The following is a 17580-nucleotide window of genomic DNA, read 5'->3' on the forward strand; positions in this document are numbered from 1 at the left end:
GCTCTGGTTTATAAGGGAAGGAATTTTGAAATCTAGTAACATGGTGGCTGTGTGCTAATCATTTGGTTTTAGATAATCATTTTAAAACATTTCTTCAAGAGACCTTTGGGCTGGGTGAAGGGAACAGCACTTATTTTCAAGTACACCCCTGTTCGATGTCACGCAATATGAAACTAGCTGTAACAAGGAAACAGGCAACCTTTGAGAGGCTGGTAGTCTCTTCCACCAGCTCCAAGGGCCTCATTTCTACACTATGTGCATAAGTAAAAACTCCAAAGAAAGAACTAAAACTAGCCTTTATTAAATCGTAACATGCTTATTTATGTTATGGGTTAATGGCATAACTGTTATGGAGCACCCTTTGGATCAGGGCAATACAGCATCTTCATGTACAACAAAGATAAGCATTTCAAGATGGTATCAAGTTCAAAAAGTTTGAAACCATTTTGTACAGGAAAAATTGGACCTTTCTTGGAGGAGACGCAAAGGGGTGGGTACATTTCACCATATCTGGTGAAAGTGCCCTAAGCTGGAAACATTCTGTGTGCAGGGTGAATACAGTAGCACAAAATGTGGTGGGTCTACCGAAGGACCTAAAAGATGGTTTACCGACTATACATTAAGCAATGGTAGATTTGACAATGCTTTAGGTTGCAAACTGATTTTCTTTTTATTCTACGTTACGTTTAAGGAATGGTTATACAGAACAACTACAGGTATTAATGGGTTCTCTAGAAACAATAGGGTCTTTCTAATGGAAGCTGTTTCAAGGATGAGTCAACATAATGTGGTCAACATCTTCCTAAATTAGTATTCTACAACTTAAAGTCACAACCTGGTCTTCAGCGTCCTTGCCCTTCACGGGAGACCTTAGTCTATAAAACAATGTCCCAAAGATGCGGCCAATAGAAAGTTCCAAACCTAATCTTAATGAGCCTTTTAGCCTTCTGTTAACCGTAGACTAATAATATAAATGTCCCAAGATTTGACCAATAAGGAGTGCTCAAATCCTATTCTGAAATGATCATGTTGACTTGCATACCTGAAGTAGCCCCGCGTACCATGAGGCGAGGCTTTGCCAGATTGTGCTCTTACACTATACCTTTATGCTTGTAACCCTTATGCGTGGTCTGGCACAGTGTCGACTATGCTTTTGCAGTTACTGTAACTAGCGCCTAGATGACCCAAAACAAACAGCTGTTCCTGTGAATGCACAGAGTGCACTCCTAAGATCTCTCCTGGGCCTTGTGATGTTCACCCGGAAGCCTCTCTCAGACCTCAAGTTTTCAGGATTCATGGGAAGTCTCTTCTAGACCTTGGGCTTCTCAGGTTTCACATAATGCCTCACCAGGATCTTGGGCTTTCAGGTTTAATAGCATCTTAGTGGCTACCCCATCTCACCCTCCCACCCCCACCCTTCATTCAGGGTCCTTTTCAGGCAATTGGTATTGTATCAGTGTCTTATGCTTAGAAAGGTTTTCTAAGATTCTCCCTGACCGGCTATTGCCCATGTTTATTTGAATTCTCTCTTGTGATTGGTTAGTCCCTTGTGGAGTCTTAATTTCATTCATTATGTTTTTAGCCTATGTTTGGTATTGGCTATTTATAAGGGTTTTTATGACTTAATGATGAAACACAAAGTCTGAAAGACGTTTGCAGCACTATCTTCGGTTCACTTCTCTTGGGATTGGTTCCACAATGTTTCATGGTCATTCCTGTCTGATGTATGCTGTGTCACAATAAGAGCAAAAGAGTGTGAGCTCTAGGAATGCGGCTTTGCTTTCTCGCCTTTAGGTAACATGGCTGTGTTCTTTCCCCAGAGGGCTTGCAAAGTCAGAGTGTTCAAACACAGTATTCCTCTCTCTGTTGCACGTCTGCCGTTTCATTCAATGAGCTCTTAAAACTCTTGGCAAGGCATTCTGGTACGAGCCCTCAGTAGCAACATAATCAAGGAGCTTCATCTGTGAATGATTTACATATCTCGAGAGCTGGGGTCTGCAACCTTTGGTTCACCAGATGTTTCAGACTACAATTCCCATGATATCTGGCTATTGAGTATGCTGGTGAGGGATGATGGGAGTTGTAGTCCAAAACATCTGGAGAGCCAATGGTTGCAGATCCCTGCTGTAGAGAGATAGGGAGCTGGTGGGATCCTGCATCATCCACCCTCTGGGAGGCACATCAGTAGCAGCGGGACCAGCCCAGTCCCTGGAGGTTCAATTCCCTCTTATGTCAGTCAACTCTGCCAGTTGCAAAGATATTTTCATGAACTAGAAAATCTAGTGAATATCTCTCCAAAGTCTTATTGGTGGGAAGATTAGGAATTGTAGGACTCTGAAGGTCACACAGGTTTCTATTCTGTCAGATTGGTATGTTAAAATGTGGGCAATAATCATTAATGAACAATTTCACATTCTCCATTTGTGGATAAATGCCACTCATTTTCTTTATATTGGACCCTTTCAGAATCTGAAAATAATCAAGGATTTTACTTCCCTTACTCATTTAGAAGCCCTTGTATTGCTGGAATATTGCTGAGGGTAACAGTTGGAATATTTTATGGAACCTCTCGGGTGGTCCAGAAGGTATAGGAAAGACTAGAAAACGAAAAACAGTATGACATGGAATTCTGAGGCAGCACCAAATCCTCTTGTATACCCACTTGCACTATACTGTGATTATCTGATGTATAGGTTTCTTTTCTGAGAGCCATTTTTGAGCCTACCTGTTGTGGGGCGCCAGAGGATGAAGAGAACGAGGAAGGTGTTTCCTTGTAATTTAAGAGGATTATTTTCATGTTTCTTCATATCTTGCCTAATATTTATGCAAAGCTTACTAAAGGGATTATATCAAAAACAAACACATCCCTACAGTAAAAAGAAAATCCACGTTCATGGAATGGCTGAAAATGTCCCTCAAAGGGAGTGCCAGAAGGTGGCGAGAGGAGGTAAATAAGGAAGCAGGGAAGGCAAGATTCACTGAATCCCCTTACTATCTCAGCAAAGAGTTTGTTATCAATACCAAATGCACCGGAAACCAAAATACGTCAAAGTTAGGTCCCCTCTCAGAGCCTAGAGAACAGGAAACGCCCAACAAAAACTATAAGGATCTTGTTTTTTTAACAAGTGACTTAGCCTCAATAACTGGACGATAGGGCAGGGACAGCACCAGAGGTTCATGTCACAAATACAGGAGAAAGCATCATCCTATGTCTAGAAACTGTCATTAGGAGTTAAATGGTAGTGGACATGGCTAGAAAAATGTGCACAAGAACACACAGTTCAGAATATGTATCAACCACACAAGAAGCAAGAAACATGCACGCTAACAGCCAGGATCAGTAAGCAGAATGTGATGCAAATATATGAAAAGGAATGTGGGGTAAGCAATTAGAAGCTCCTTATGATTAAAAAGAAAGACTGCAAGCTCCTTGCCCACAATTACTGTTACAGGTACCTTCAGCGCCAAGGCCACATACAGGACAATCAATGACAGGGATGTGAGCAAACACCCATGATGGTATTATACAAGGTAACTTTAAGACAAAACTCACACAGACGAGAAACACCGCCTGGACTGTCGGGAAGCGCACAAATGCTGCTTTTCAAACAGGGACCCAGAAAGGCTATAACAGCAAAGGGAAGATTACCCAGTACATAAGAAGTGGGACTAGTGCTTACTGGATAATTAGGAAAACAGGCATTCAACAGGACGCGCACACAACAGCACACCACACCTAACAATCAATAGGGAACAAAGGGAGAAGTGTAAAGGAAAACCAGGAACAGGCTTCAAGAGGATGTCAAGCAACAGGAGCAGGGAAAACGATAGGACAAGCCCAAAACCTCCCCCTTCCCCACCCGGGGAAGGACAGGAAAAGGGTACACAAATAGGAATTCTCTCAATGAGTTGTGTCCAATGGATCACATTTAACTGCAAAACAGAGCCAGGTCAAAGAAATGTATAACACAGACAAGCTGGATGTTAGGGAGAATTCTCATAAATGTGCTAATTCCCTTCACCTTAGAGACCCCAAGCAACTTTGCTGGATTTTTGAGGACTTGATTTTTTACCTGGAAAGAGTGTGAGCCTTTTTTCCCACTCTTTCATGTATTTTGATGTGCGTTTTACATTTGTGTTCTTTGACTTTGGAGTTTTAAGATGGCTCCATAAGGCATCTTCTCATGTGTGTTACACAGCACCCTCAGTGCAGTGTCACATGGTTGTCTTTTTTAGACACCCCAAAGGTTCAAATACCTTCTCTGGGATAACCTACTGTTTCCCAGAGAATGTAAAGTGAAATTGACTTTACTAGTCTTTCCAAATGTACAGACCCAGCACAAACTTACAATGGAGTGCTGGAGGGGTTACATAGTATCCCCTCTGTCTAAATACTCATGTAGCAGTCAAATGCTACCTTTTCCTATGGAAAAGGCTGGTGGCAGTAGTTTTACAACGAACTACCGTGATTTTTTCCGACCGCAAACACCGGTAGCTAGAAATCACAGGAGCCATGTTTTTCAGCATGGCGCCTTAAGCCCCTTTGTATAAACAGGTCCTTTTTTCGCCATTTCTTTTTGGAAAGGTCCTTCTAGTGTTTGTCTTTGCGCGCCAAACCAGGTTTGGCCCCTTTGTTCGTGTGCCTTTGCTGGGCTTCAGGACTGAAGACCGCCTCGGTGTCTGAGTGTTTGGGGTGGGCAGGAAGGGAGGGAGGTGCCCAAAACTCCCTGTGCTTAGTCTCCTAGGAGACCCAAATGGACTCTGGCGTGATTAGCGGACAGTCTGCCAGCCAAGGACAGCGACCCTGCTGGGTGAGTGACAGCTAGGCTGGAATTCATGGGAGAAAACAGTTTAAAAGGCGAGTCTCCAGGACTGGAAGGCAGAGTCGACCACTTGAACTAAAGAACCGAAGACGAGCTGGAAGAGGATGGCTGCTACAACTCCTGGACTAGTTGGTTTGCCCGGTGATGCCCTGCTGCAGGTCCGAATTGCCAAACTCCATTCGACAGAGAAGCTCCTTCAAGGACAGCTTCTTCCTTTGAGTTGGTGGGACCAATCAACTCGTAAGACACCTGGATACCATTCTCAAGGCTGGTTAGGATTAACCAGGGAGAGGGACACAAGCTTGGGTTCTTGAAGCTACAGCTACTGGAACTGAGGTGACTCCATTTTGTTTGCTTCCATCGACGATCCCGTGCAGTGCAGGAGTCCCCCGACGTCCTCCCTCTTGTCCCCACGACTGAAGCTCAGGAACAGCGAGATCTGCAGGACCTGCCAGGAACTCAGACTTCAGCAGCATTTGTTTCTTCATACAAAGGTACTGTGCCAACCCGGTTGAGAGAACGCCACTCTCGCAGAGAAAGTTCGTGAAACTTTCCCAACTCGCAGGCCTAATCAGCTTGTGACCCCACAACTAGCCCATTGACTTGAATAGAACTCTTCTGGTGAACTGAAACTATTTGCACTACCTAGAAAGTATATGTAATCTAATTTACTTACTTTTGTCCTTTTTGCTCACTGCTAAGTAACTGAATTGCCATTTGGCTCCTATTTATTTCAGGGGAGCTCAAACTGCCTCAAAAGCTTAGAATTTTGCATTGAAGTGTATTGGTATATAATATTAAGTTGTCTTCTTATAGTGAATTGATTTCTCAATGATTGTGTAATAGTGTTTTACCAAGAAATTTTGAGTATAAGTGTCTACTTGAACCGCTGTGATTGAAAGTCCTCTGTGTAACTACTTGTTCTGCTCACATTCACTCTTGAGATAAGCCTGACTGCTCAGCTTGCTACCAACAAACTGTGTGGTACAGACTTATACCAAAGGTTGGTCTTGCTTACACCTGTAGTCCTAATTGTGTGTGGTAGTCCCAGAGGGTACTGCATGCAATTCTGCCTAACACTGGACTGCATAGGAAAAGGAAGGCACTGGAAAGTACTGACTGCAAAACAGAAGAAACCAGAAAGGGAATCCAGGAAGCAGAAATTACTAATTAGCACACTGAATTCGAAATTCAGGGATGCACTGAAGAAGAAACGCTAAGAATAACGAACAAGAAACCAGGAACTGCACAGAGACAGGAACACCGCAAAAATGACCAGCGCTGGACTGAAGCAAACAGGAGTGTAAAGCCGGCTAACGATCACCTGCTTCAGGAGTGATTCTTGCTAGCACCCGCCAGCCATAGGTGTCCCATATCATCCACCCAACATTCGGCTGCTTTGGTGGAGATGAAGAAATGGGCCAGCATAGTGGGAAGCACAGTCATTTGACTAAAAAAGCAAATGCTACCCAAAACCTGGGATGATCCAGAAAGGAAGTGAAATGGAAAGAGCTCCTAAATCACCTGAGCAATGTGTCATAAGGCTCGGAAGGAACGTTCAATAGAAATCATGACAGAAACACCCAGTCTGTAGAAAGAAGGAAATGGGCAAGGGGAATGGTTTTAGTCAGGGCTCTGGATAATTTTTTGCTGTACGCATATTACTCATATTTTGAAGCAGGGAGTACACTGACTGAAGGTTTAAAACTTAATTCCTAATCTCAATGAGGTTTATTTTAAGGTGAGACAATTATAATTAATTATGTCTTGGGCCTTGATCTGTGCTGGACTTCCAGCCCTTTGGAGGCGACTTCTCAAAGAGCTCCCTCCACCTTGCTAACCTGTTCTTCAAAGCTCACGGTGTAAGCGCATCGCACGCAGCACGGCCCTCCCAGCTGTGGTCGGGGCCAAGGCAGCAGAGGCCCAAGGCATGGGGGTCGGACATGGGGAACAGCCCCTCGCAGGCCAGACACCTGCTGAAGGCCAAGGACGTCGACATGCACCGGGGAGGAGCGTGGCGCCAGAGGACCAAGTACCTGTTAAAAGATTAGAAGAAAAAGACAGTATCTGGGGAAGAGCACGTGGAATTACAAGGCCGAAGTCAAACCCAGGAGCGCTGGTGAAAGCAGTCCGTTTCCGTCGACGCGGAAAAGGGTACTGGGGGGTGGCGCCGGTGGGCGGAGTCAAGGGAGCGCATGCTCCCAGGGCCGCACCCCCGCGCGCCTCTAAATTTATAGGGGAAGATTTTTTCTTGGGAAAAAGGTTCTGTCTCCCGTCCCTAGGAGGGACGGCCACGCAGTATGGAGGAAAGATGACAGGACGTTAGAGTACAAATTTGACCATCTAAACCCTCTACAGTGCTCCAATAACCCTTTTATACCTCTTCTTATCACCTTCACGCAGGGTGGCTAAGGTGACCAGTCATTTGATCTAATACAAAGGATCGAATGACAAAAAGTTCGAGTCAGTTTGTTTTTTTAAATTTAATATAGTTTAAAAAAAAGAAAACGGGGGGGGTCAAGGGGGGAACCCCCCCCCCATAAAAAAAATGCATTCGAGCATTTTTTTCCCAGTCCTTTTGACTCAGAAAAATGGCATTCGATCCTTTGTATTTCGACCCTTTAACCTATAACCGTGGCTACGGATGCAAAATCGCTCTATATTCAAACTCCATCTTGTTTTTAAATCCATCCTTCGCTAGAAACCATTGCTGCTATCCCCAGCTCCCTGCACTTTACACTCTCAAAGTCTCTAAAATAAACTGCTCAGAGTTAGCTTTTGCCCAAATAGCGCAACAATATTTAGCACCAATCCCTTACAAGCAAAAAATTCCACACCAGCAGAACAGAAAAGCCAATTGAACTCTAATGTACTCACATACACTAACATACCGAGAGCAAACCAAAAGGTACCGATCATGCAGCTTGAGGGGCAAAGAAAGAGAAGGCGTCCATTGTAGACCTGAAAGGTTATATTGAAGGGCGATTGGTGGAAGAAGTCCTGAACTACTGTATTTCCCTCGGCCAATGGGAAATGTAGCTACATTAGTGCGTTTTAAGTCCTGAAATGTTGCTGCCTGAGTCGTGAATTAAAGAAAAGGAACCAGAACACTCACCATCCTGTCTTTAATAGAACGCAGACTTGCACTTACTCCCGGTAGAGAAATCACCATTGAAACTTTAGAAATTCAGCTGTGGTATTTAACAAAGTGGAATATCAAATGCAAGGAAGGAAAAAGCAGTGAAGATTTAAACAGTTAGCAAACTTGATTAAACAATAAATGGTTCCAGATATCAATACAGGTGATGAGGAATGACCACATTTGAAAAGAAACTGATACCACTCATGCAAAATGCCTGCTCACAGATCATTTTTGACACTTGGGTTTCACTCCTATTGGAATTGTGCTCCCCAATCTGAGGCTCATGAGGTGAGAAATCATGGGCCCTTCTGTCAGGCCAAGAGACCGTCATGGGTTGAAAAACTCAAGATATGAACGTGAGGCAATCGGATGAACAGTTCCAGGAGCCTTGTGAGACTACTGGACGCGACTGCTCGCTGTTTCCTTTGCAAGTGCACAGCAATGTGGCTATGAAAAGTTGCACCCTGTGCCCCTGCCTAAAAACTGCACTTTTATTGCTCTTTTTTACGCCCCAGCACCACTGGTCCTTGTTTGCGCAATGGACACGCTGCAGTGTCCCTTCAAGATGGCACTTTATCATGTCCATCATTGCCTCCATCAAAATGGCGCCTGCGTTCGGTGTGCACGTCATTATGCCCATAACTTCTACTTTCACTGCAGTCTCCATAAATACGCCGGCTAGATGGTAAGCCTTGCATCGCAACTGCCCTAATTTCCTGTGGTGCCACAATATTCCGTTTTTTCTATCACTCTGTGTTCTTGTTATCTTAGACCTCTTACTTCTGCATCATACCTCGGATTACTTACTCCTCTCCATTATACCTCAGATTACTTGGAACACCATCAGCTGCTTTCCCAAAACTCCATCAGCAGCTTTTCTGCACCAATGTTTTTTTCTCTCAAGTTTTCCCTGGCATTGGGCTTGCCCTCCGAGGTTGCCATCTTGATCCTCTGTTATCGCAGGAAGCAGGGTGGCTGCCCAGAAGGACAAACCTTACCTCCACCGTGAAAGAATCATCAAAAGAGATAAGATAAGGCATAAACCTGACAGTCCTGACACACTTTGCCTACTCTGTGTGGCCTCCTCCTTTTCTTCTTTACCTTCTGTGCTCCCAATCACAAACTCCCAATCCCTAAAAATGAAGCACCTTACAACAGTGTCTGAATCACAGTTAGGAACCACTACCTATCCGAGGAGAGATCCGCAGAGTCTTAAAGTGCTATAATCTCCTCCCAATCTCCCCCAACCCCTCCAAGGCATACTTGTGCGGACACCATTTACAAGTCACAGTTGCTTCACCACCATCCACCAGTTTAATGTATTCTATATTACATCATAACAATTTAAAGCACAGAGCAATGGACGTGTTCAATTTTTCAACTTCAATATGCCCTTTGTACATAGTTTCTTGGCAACACACTTCATCTAAAATGATGTTGAAACACCTAAACGTTACCAAGGGGAGGTCTGAGGTAGCGAATTTTACTTCAGTGAAATGCTGGAAGCCTGTGCATTGCTGGAACCTATATGGTGGTCGTGGTACTACTACGTCATAGCATGGTTTCTATCTGTGCCTGAAATAGAACAGCCCTAATACAAGCCCCTGCAATAGGGGTGAACTCGTTGTTCAGTTCTTGCTCTTAACATCCATGATTTATGCCAAGGAATCTTCACCAAAATGGCTGAAAAGCAGGTAAAAAGGGGGCGGACAGGCTACATAAGGGATATTGACATTGCAAGAACAGGATTTAGAACAATGTACATGATACAGCAACCCAGAGTAAATCTACAACTTTTGAAGAGCTGATTTGGTGGAGATAGAAGGCAGTGAATAGAATCTCTTCTGGGGACTACTTACATTGGCAGAAAAGAGGGTGAAAATCAATGATTTTCCCAGGATCACACATTTGAACCTGGTATTTAAGACAGTCTGATTTTCTTTTCACTTATTTTCCCAGTACTAGCTTTGTTTTGTTCAAAAATGTGTTAGCCTTTCAAAATATGCCATCCCAGGTTTTACGCGACCATTTTTCTGGCTCTACTCGTGTTTGGCTCCAAGAACCAGGCTAGGCCAGACTCCCTTGTTCGGCCCTACACTTATTCCCCGACTCTCCCAGCTCTACCTACTGTCATGCCAACCAGCAGTGCTTTGGAACAATGTACACCATGAAACATTTGCAGTACAGCTAGGTAAAAAACATGCAATTGAAAACATAAATAAAAGGCAACAAAACTTTGAAAAGACAACCTAGGATTAAGAAAATGCACAAACAGAAAACGTGCAATGTTAACTTCCAGATGATTACACCACACGCAGGAGCGTGTGATGTTGAGTGGCATAAATCGGACACATCTGCAGAGTGGCAGGCTGAGCCAGAGTCGATCACAGTTCAGGAAGAGCCTCCATGTGGGAGGCCCTGACCCAGTCATGTGGCTCTGGTCGTTTGCATTTGGAAATGTCCCCACTTTATAGTAAATCTCTAGCTTTGCAGCTGGACGCCAGAGCCATATTGCCACGTGCTATCAACACTCCAAGCTGTGTTAATATATTTATAAAATTAAGGTTTGTGGGCATAAGTGGCTCCATCGGCATTCCCTGACTTAAGTAACTATGTAACAGAAGCTGCTATGCTCAGCGCCTAGCGCAGGGTCTTGATATCAAATTCCAAAGCATCTTTGGCACTTAATTAGCCTGTGCCCCGGTTTTTAACCACTTTGTTACAGGGCAGACAAATGGGCACAACCTCTCATCAGGTAATGGATTGGATCGCTGACCCCATGCCGGGAAGGTTAAAAAGGTATCGGCTAAATCAATTGATGCAATGTGAACGATCAGGGATCCCAGAGGTCTGTTTTTTTAAGCACATCTTTGTAGTGCAAGAAAGCTTCTAGGTTAGGTAATGCCCATTAATATTGCAAACTTCCCACAGTTCCAGAATGTTAAGGCTGGCAGGAGTGTTCTCAGAGTTAGTGGCTGCATCATGCAAAACAAACTGAAAAGACCTCTGAACCAAATGATCAGAAAAACTACCCAGAGCAGTGGAGGACATGCTCTGACATGGGGCCCATAATTGGACATGAATGTTCGAGCTTGTTTTTAGTGAGGGGTGCAGAAAGAAGAGAAGCAGTATAGAATTTGTTCAGTCGAGGCAGGAAGCATGTTTAGATTAAAGGGAGCACTGAGCTTGTAGCGAAGCAAGACCCATTTGTACAATTCCCAATTGGGGAAGACTGGTGATAAACCAAAGCAATGAAATACTAAGTGTGGTTGAGCCAGAGCAATTAACCTCTGCACGCCTTATGCTTACTAGCACTGTGACAGTGGCAGCCATCAGGAACAGCCAAGCTGCCATGCCATTTCCTTTGGTGACTGAAAGCAGTAAATTACACCCTCATGCCCACACAATAAGTAGTAGTAGCAGGAGTAAGGTCCACAACCCATGCGGTCAGTGTTACAATTAGCATCACAATCCCACCTTTTTCTGTCCTTTGTCGGCTCGTACTTCGGTCTCTTGCTTGTCCTGCATCGTGGATGGGAGACTTTGGTAGCAGTGACCCAAGACCCCGGGACTTTGTGGGTCTCATATAACCTTTCATTGGTTCAGTGGCTTTCTGCTCCTTCTTTGCCCCTCTCTTTGCTTCAAATTGGCCAGACCGCTCAGCTTTCTCCTGGTGTGCCTCTTTTGGATGGACTTGAATGTTACTTGCTGCACTTTCTGATGGAATTATTTTCACCTCAGGGTCAATGGCACCAATTTTATCCACAACTGTACCCTGAATCAAATGAGAACAAAGGGGCATTTTGCCAACATCTGCACTAGCTTCCCGGGAAGGGAAAGGATCAAACGAGAGCAGGTTAGAATCACCCAATCCATCAGGAGGTGCTTCAGTTTTGTCCTTTGTTGTAAAAATGGGACCATCATCTAATGCAGTGTTTGACAATGAAGTTGGCTTTAAAGAGACACAGCCAATATATTTTATGCCGTCAACAATTGATCGAGCGTCATTCTTTTCAGCCGCTGTATTGACAGCACCTTCATTTATGTCCAAGCACACCAGAGACTCTGTTTTTTTGTCAGCAAGAATAGGAGACTCTTCAATGGCTTTAGTTTCTACAACAGCGACAGGATCATTAGAGATTATTTTAACCTCGTCTGTTGGAAGATGGCTTGTACTATGCTCTTCAAGTCGAGACACATTTGGATACTTCTCCATCACAGAGTCACTTCCCAGCCAAGCTGAGGACTTATCCCTGCTGGTTTCAACTGGCTTCACCTCATCAAGTGAGGTTTTTTCTTTTTTCTCATTCTGCGGTGCAGAGAGAACATCAAGCACTTCGGCAATACTTTCCAAACTGAATGGAGACACTGCAAAGACATCTGAGACATTTGAATTAATTAACTGTACTGTAGATTTGCCTTTAGCCTGATCATCAGTGCTCTTTTTACTTTCTACAGTGTTTAAAGGCAGAGAGGATATACATCCATCTATCAGAGTTACTTCCACATATCTGGATCCTTTAGCTTGGTCGCTTACACTAGACATGCTAGCCTCACCAGCCTGAATATCCAAATCAGCCAACTGTTTTGTGGAGTTGCATTCAATATCTTGTATTGCACTTATAATAGCAGCCTCTTTAAGTTTGTCCTGGAATTGGGCAACGGAAGCAACGACAGTTGCATTTTCTAGGGGGTCTAAACTACCTGGAGTGGGCCCCTTAACATCACCAAAAATACCTGCTCTTTCCAAACTATCCTGCACAGTAGGAGCAGTGGGCACATGTGCCTTTACACTTATACATGGCGAATTCTTGGAGGTGGTCACTTTTCCCTCTCTGTTCTTGTGAGCATGACTATTATCTTTGTCATCTGAATGAGCAACACTTGCAGTCTTTGCTCCTTTGTCTCTCTTTAAAGAGCCACGCCCAGCCTTCTTGCTTCCTAGTACACTTTGCTCTTTGTCCGGTCTCGAAGATGCGCCAGTAGCCTGCACATCAACTGTGCCTGCATTAATCTCTATATTCAATGCAAGCTCGGAGGACACATTCCTCCTGCTATCCACAGACTCCAAGGATACCTGAGCATCTCCCTTGTTCTCTAGCACAGGACACACAAATGGCTCTTGTACCCAAGCCCCATGCTTACTGCTATTCACAGGTCCTGGAGGCACATCAGAAACACATACCTGAGCTATGTCGTTCTTGCTTTCTGCAGTTATTGGCAGTTTTAAAAAGACAACATCCTTACTGTTCTCTGGCTTACTCTTGAAATGCACTGACGGCTCAGAGGACATCATCACTTTCTGTGTAACTTCTTTAGACTCAGCGGCCAGTGCAGTCTCGGGTAAGAGGTGTACCTGAACCGTATCTACCTTAGTATCTACCAGTTCTAGCTTGCTCGCTACAGTCAGTGCAGGCTCTAAAGGCAATGGCACATGAAATTGACTTTCTGTAGTCTCTATGGGTATGACAGGCTGAGAGGGGACCTTCGTGTGAACCTGATCAGCCCTACTTTCTACAGCCTGCGAGATTACCTCTACCTGAATTAGATCAGCCTCCTCTACATGTACCTTAGGCCCACTGCAGAATGTTCCTGCCTCCTTGTGTTCTGTTGCAACACTGTTCACCTTAGGTGGCTCATTGGCAGATGCCAAGCTAGGAATTTTTCTCTTAACCTTATCTTTCTTTTCCATAATCAGAGGCTTTGATGATACAACCTCACTGTCTGGCTGTTTACATTCATAGGGTACAACAGATTCTGCATAGGAAACATCACATCTCTCTTTCCAGGTGTTGTTCTCCAGTTGCTGATCTGCTAAAAAAGTATTGGCCTTTGAGCTTTTATAGGGATATCCAGAAGATTCAGCATTTGCCTTCAGTGGCATTACTGGGGAAGTCTGCCCCTTCCCACCTGCAGTCTTATTTTCAAACATGTCCGGCCGCTCTAACAAACGTTCAGCTTTCTTTCTTCGATCTGTGTTGCGAGATTTCTTGGCTTTATCAGAACGCTGTGTACCATTAGGACCTTGGGCTTTGTCTTTATCCTTCAGATACTCTGCTGTGAAATCTGGACAGCTGTAATCAGCCTTCAATTCAATGCAGATGTTGGTGTTATTCTGCGTTGATGGTACAACGGGAACCGATACAGTGCTTTCAATAAGCATCGGTTGCTCTAGTGAAGGCCCTTCAGGATCAGTAAGGAGCTCTGCATGTTTTCCCTCTTTTAGCGCAACACTCTGAACATGTGCTTGCTCAGTTAGCTGAACCGTACTACCAAGAAACATCTGGTCTTCTGTTTGCAAGACCACACCAGTTAAAGTTTCTTTCTTATTGCTCTTTGTGGCAGAATCTTTCAGCTCAGAAAGTTTTTTGCTTTTATTCCTAAAAAACGTCTCGTTTGGTGTAGTTACTATTGGTGCCAGACCTTGCACTGCCAACTCTCTAATGCCTGGTTTGCTGTCCAATATCTCAACAGGTATCATCTTGGGTTTCCTTTCGGACAGCAAGAGAGAGTCTGAATCTTGCCTTTCTTCTCCCTTCATGGCCTTTTCAAGTACACTTGAGCCCTGAGCAGGTATTAACACCTTGTTTGTCTCAAGAATGTGTTGCAAGGGACTAATGAGAATAGGTTGCTCAACTAATATGCTGGGATCATCTGAGCCTGTATTGGGTTGTCCAAGGATATGTGAGGTTTCCATGCTGGCACATCCCTTTACGGACTTCTTTTCATCAGTATGTTTGATTGGATCGATTTTCTGGAAATCTGTGGATGTAATATATGGAACTTCAGAATCTGCTGCATTTCCAGCAAAACCCTCCACTGATTTTGACTGCAAGGTTTTCTTTTGTTTTGGTTTCTTCTTCTTCTTTTTCATCACTGCTGGTCCGCTTTCGGGTGTCCATTCATCTTGTCCGGACTCCCGTTTGGTCTCCATCAACTCTGCAGCCTTTTTATGCAGGGCTTTTGTCCTAGAAGCCGATCTTGTGGAAGATCGTGACTCTGCCACCATAGGTGGATCATCTGCATTTTTCTGGGAGAGACCAATGGGAAGCTGGCCAGTTGGATCTGCAATTGGACACACTGTAGTTTTTGTTCGGTTGCTCGCATGGTCACTGGGTATGAAAACTTGTTTTACAGGTGCTGTAGATACAACAGGAACATATGAGGTTTGCACACATTCTCAAGACATTGCAAGTTATAATGAAGATTTACACCTTAAATGTAAAAGTTACATACTTTAGCACTAGTTTGTCACATGTAATTTCGTTAAGCATTGTGCGTAGGATAGAACAGTCGAAACAACAGAAGCCTAAAGTTAATATTAGGGAGGCAAAGTAGCAATGCCCTACTCCATCAATGAAATCAGGGACATCACAGATGTAGCATTTCTATAAATGCAAATACAGCTCAATTAACCCACTTCTGACCACTACTCTGTCACTCATCAACGAATGCTATTTCAAAGTGTTCACTTAATTTGAAATCATCCTCTGTAATTAATTCAAGGTGTTAAAATTAATTCTGTAAAAGGGAATGTAGGTAGCTGCATTGTAAACAATAGGTCCAAAAAGGGCCTTATCCGCTTTCCTCCCAAAAGTCAGCATTAATTTTCAGTGTCTCAGTTGGCCGAGTTGCACCAATAAAAAGCGCTCACTGAGGTTTCATGCAATATCTAGAGCTGTCAATATTTGGCTAATGCTCGTCAGCTCATATACTCTGGTATATCCATCTTATCAAGTGCCACAGAGGGTGTCATGTCATTACTATAATGACTATGCGGGTTGTGAGCTGGTATGGGTATCTTCAGGAATTATACTGATTTTGTGACCACGACTCAACATTGAACCCATAACTCAGATGCAAGCCACTAGACCTGTTACAGCATGTTCACCCCCACCCTCCCGGGCTGTAGCAGATTGGTATGCATGAATAGTTGACTCTCTACCCATGAAGTTGCAAGTATGCACTCAAAGTTAATTTCCTTACACAAATACACATTTTATAGCTGTTTTTCTAGAAAAGGACTGAGATGTCCTGCATGTGTGCATGTGGATGAAATGGGGTACGTTTGGAAAATCTAGCCCCTGCAACATTTAAAAAGGCTGCCCCCACAACAGAAAATACATGCTGAAAAGGAATCGTAACTGCAAGTATATTTCGGACCAACTTCAACAAGCAAAGACACGTGGAGCTCTAGTCTTTGGGTGTTAAGGAAAATGTCTCACACCAAGGCCTACAGTGAATAAATTGTGCAGAGAAACGCCAGCTTTGTCAGGTGGCACTGGGATTTAAAATATAGAGCACAGACATACAAACTCCAAAGAAAAGGCATGACTCGAGCTGGTCAGTGTTGGTTCTTATTCAGGAATAACTGAAAATGTCTTCCATAAAGGAAAAAGTGCAAATTCTTAGCAAAAATGAATTGATACATTTAAGTAGTTTCGAGAACATCTCAGCAAACAGGAAAGTAAGGATAGCAGAATGTTACGAAAGCAGAGGGAGGCATACAAGTAGATGCAGTAGCACTACCTGAAGCTTCAAGACAGGGCTCTTGTGTGTGCTGAAAGTCACAGGGTTCAGCTCCAGGTTTGTGCCCTTCTACAGCTTGTGCAGCAGCTGCTCCTGGTGCATTAAGATTCAATTCATCCAAGTTGCCCTCTAGAAAAGACAGTAAAACAGATACAATGATCACATTGAACTTCAAGCCCAAAACAGGCTACAATAGCTACATTGAACATTTGTTGCTTTATCAACAAGATATTTATCTTTCGTACTAAATAAAATGTGTAAATATCTGTACTAACACATACCAGTAAAAATAGCATACTCTAGGACACGTACCATCACTGTACAAAATGATTCTCTTTGCTGTCCCAATACCTGCTAGCACAATGGATGCTTTTCACTATGAAAGAGTCCGAACAATTTTTCATAGTAATCTTTGACACTGAGGCAATGCATATGGGGGTGAGAGGTTATTGAGCTCTTTTAGGCACGGAGATGTATATGGTCAGTATGAGTGCATTTTTAGGCTTAGTGGATGAGCGTGGCATGTAAAGGTAGTAATGTAGTGTGGAGATGTTCTTAGTATAATATAGCAAGAACTATTGAAAAGTCATGGAATCTACCCAACTTGCCACCAGCTAATTAAGTGAATGGGTGAATGGTCGGGGAGATCAGTAAAAGTAAAATAAGATTAGAAACAGATCAGGAGTAGCGTTTATCCGTTAAGGTTGGCAGATTGCGCTTGGCCAGCAAGGTATCTATTGGTCGACAGTAAATACCATGATTTCATCCAATAGTAACAGTTTGTAAATATCATGAATTCATCCAATAGTAATACAGTTCGTCATATGCATGATGTCATATATATGATTTATTCAAGATCAGATAGCAATGTATGATTGCAGCAGACGAACAAGTTACTTTCTTACCGGGTAACGTTCTTTCGATGGGATGGTCCGACGACGTATTCCATATCTATGACATGTAATCACCACAGCTGTGCTGCTTCGGAAACTTTTTCGGCGTCTGTGTCCTGCGTCGATGCGCCGTCGTCGAGGACCTCCTCCGACGTCCGACGTCATCCGATGTGATAAGTAGGACGCACGACGC

At 43.7% G+C, this 17580-nt stretch overlaps 1 protein-coding gene across 30 annotated transcripts in view; it reads right to left on the reverse strand.

Annotated features, from left to right (window-relative positions):
* MAP4 (microtubule associated protein 4) overlaps window positions 1-17580 on the reverse strand; it is a 2534981-nt gene that overhangs the window by 1058035 nt on the left and 1459366 nt on the right. For all 30 annotated transcript variants that reach the window (XM_069645850.1, XM_069645857.1, XM_069645873.1 and 27 more), the window contains 2 exons: window positions 16495-16623; window positions 11443-15105 (listed from right to left, as the gene is read on the reverse strand). In XM_069645850.1, the coding sequence (XP_069501951.1) occupies window positions 11443-15105; window positions 16495-16623 (3792 nt within the window). The remainder of the gene's footprint in view (window positions 1-11442; window positions 15106-16494; window positions 16624-17580) is intronic.

The sequence above is a fragment of the Ambystoma mexicanum genome, chromosome 2p, assembly GCF_040938575.1.
Source record: "Ambystoma mexicanum isolate Mex_15411 chromosome 2p, UKY_AmexF1_1, whole genome shotgun sequence".
NCBI classification, from domain to species: Eukaryota; Metazoa; Chordata; class Amphibia; order Caudata; family Ambystomatidae; genus Ambystoma; species Ambystoma mexicanum.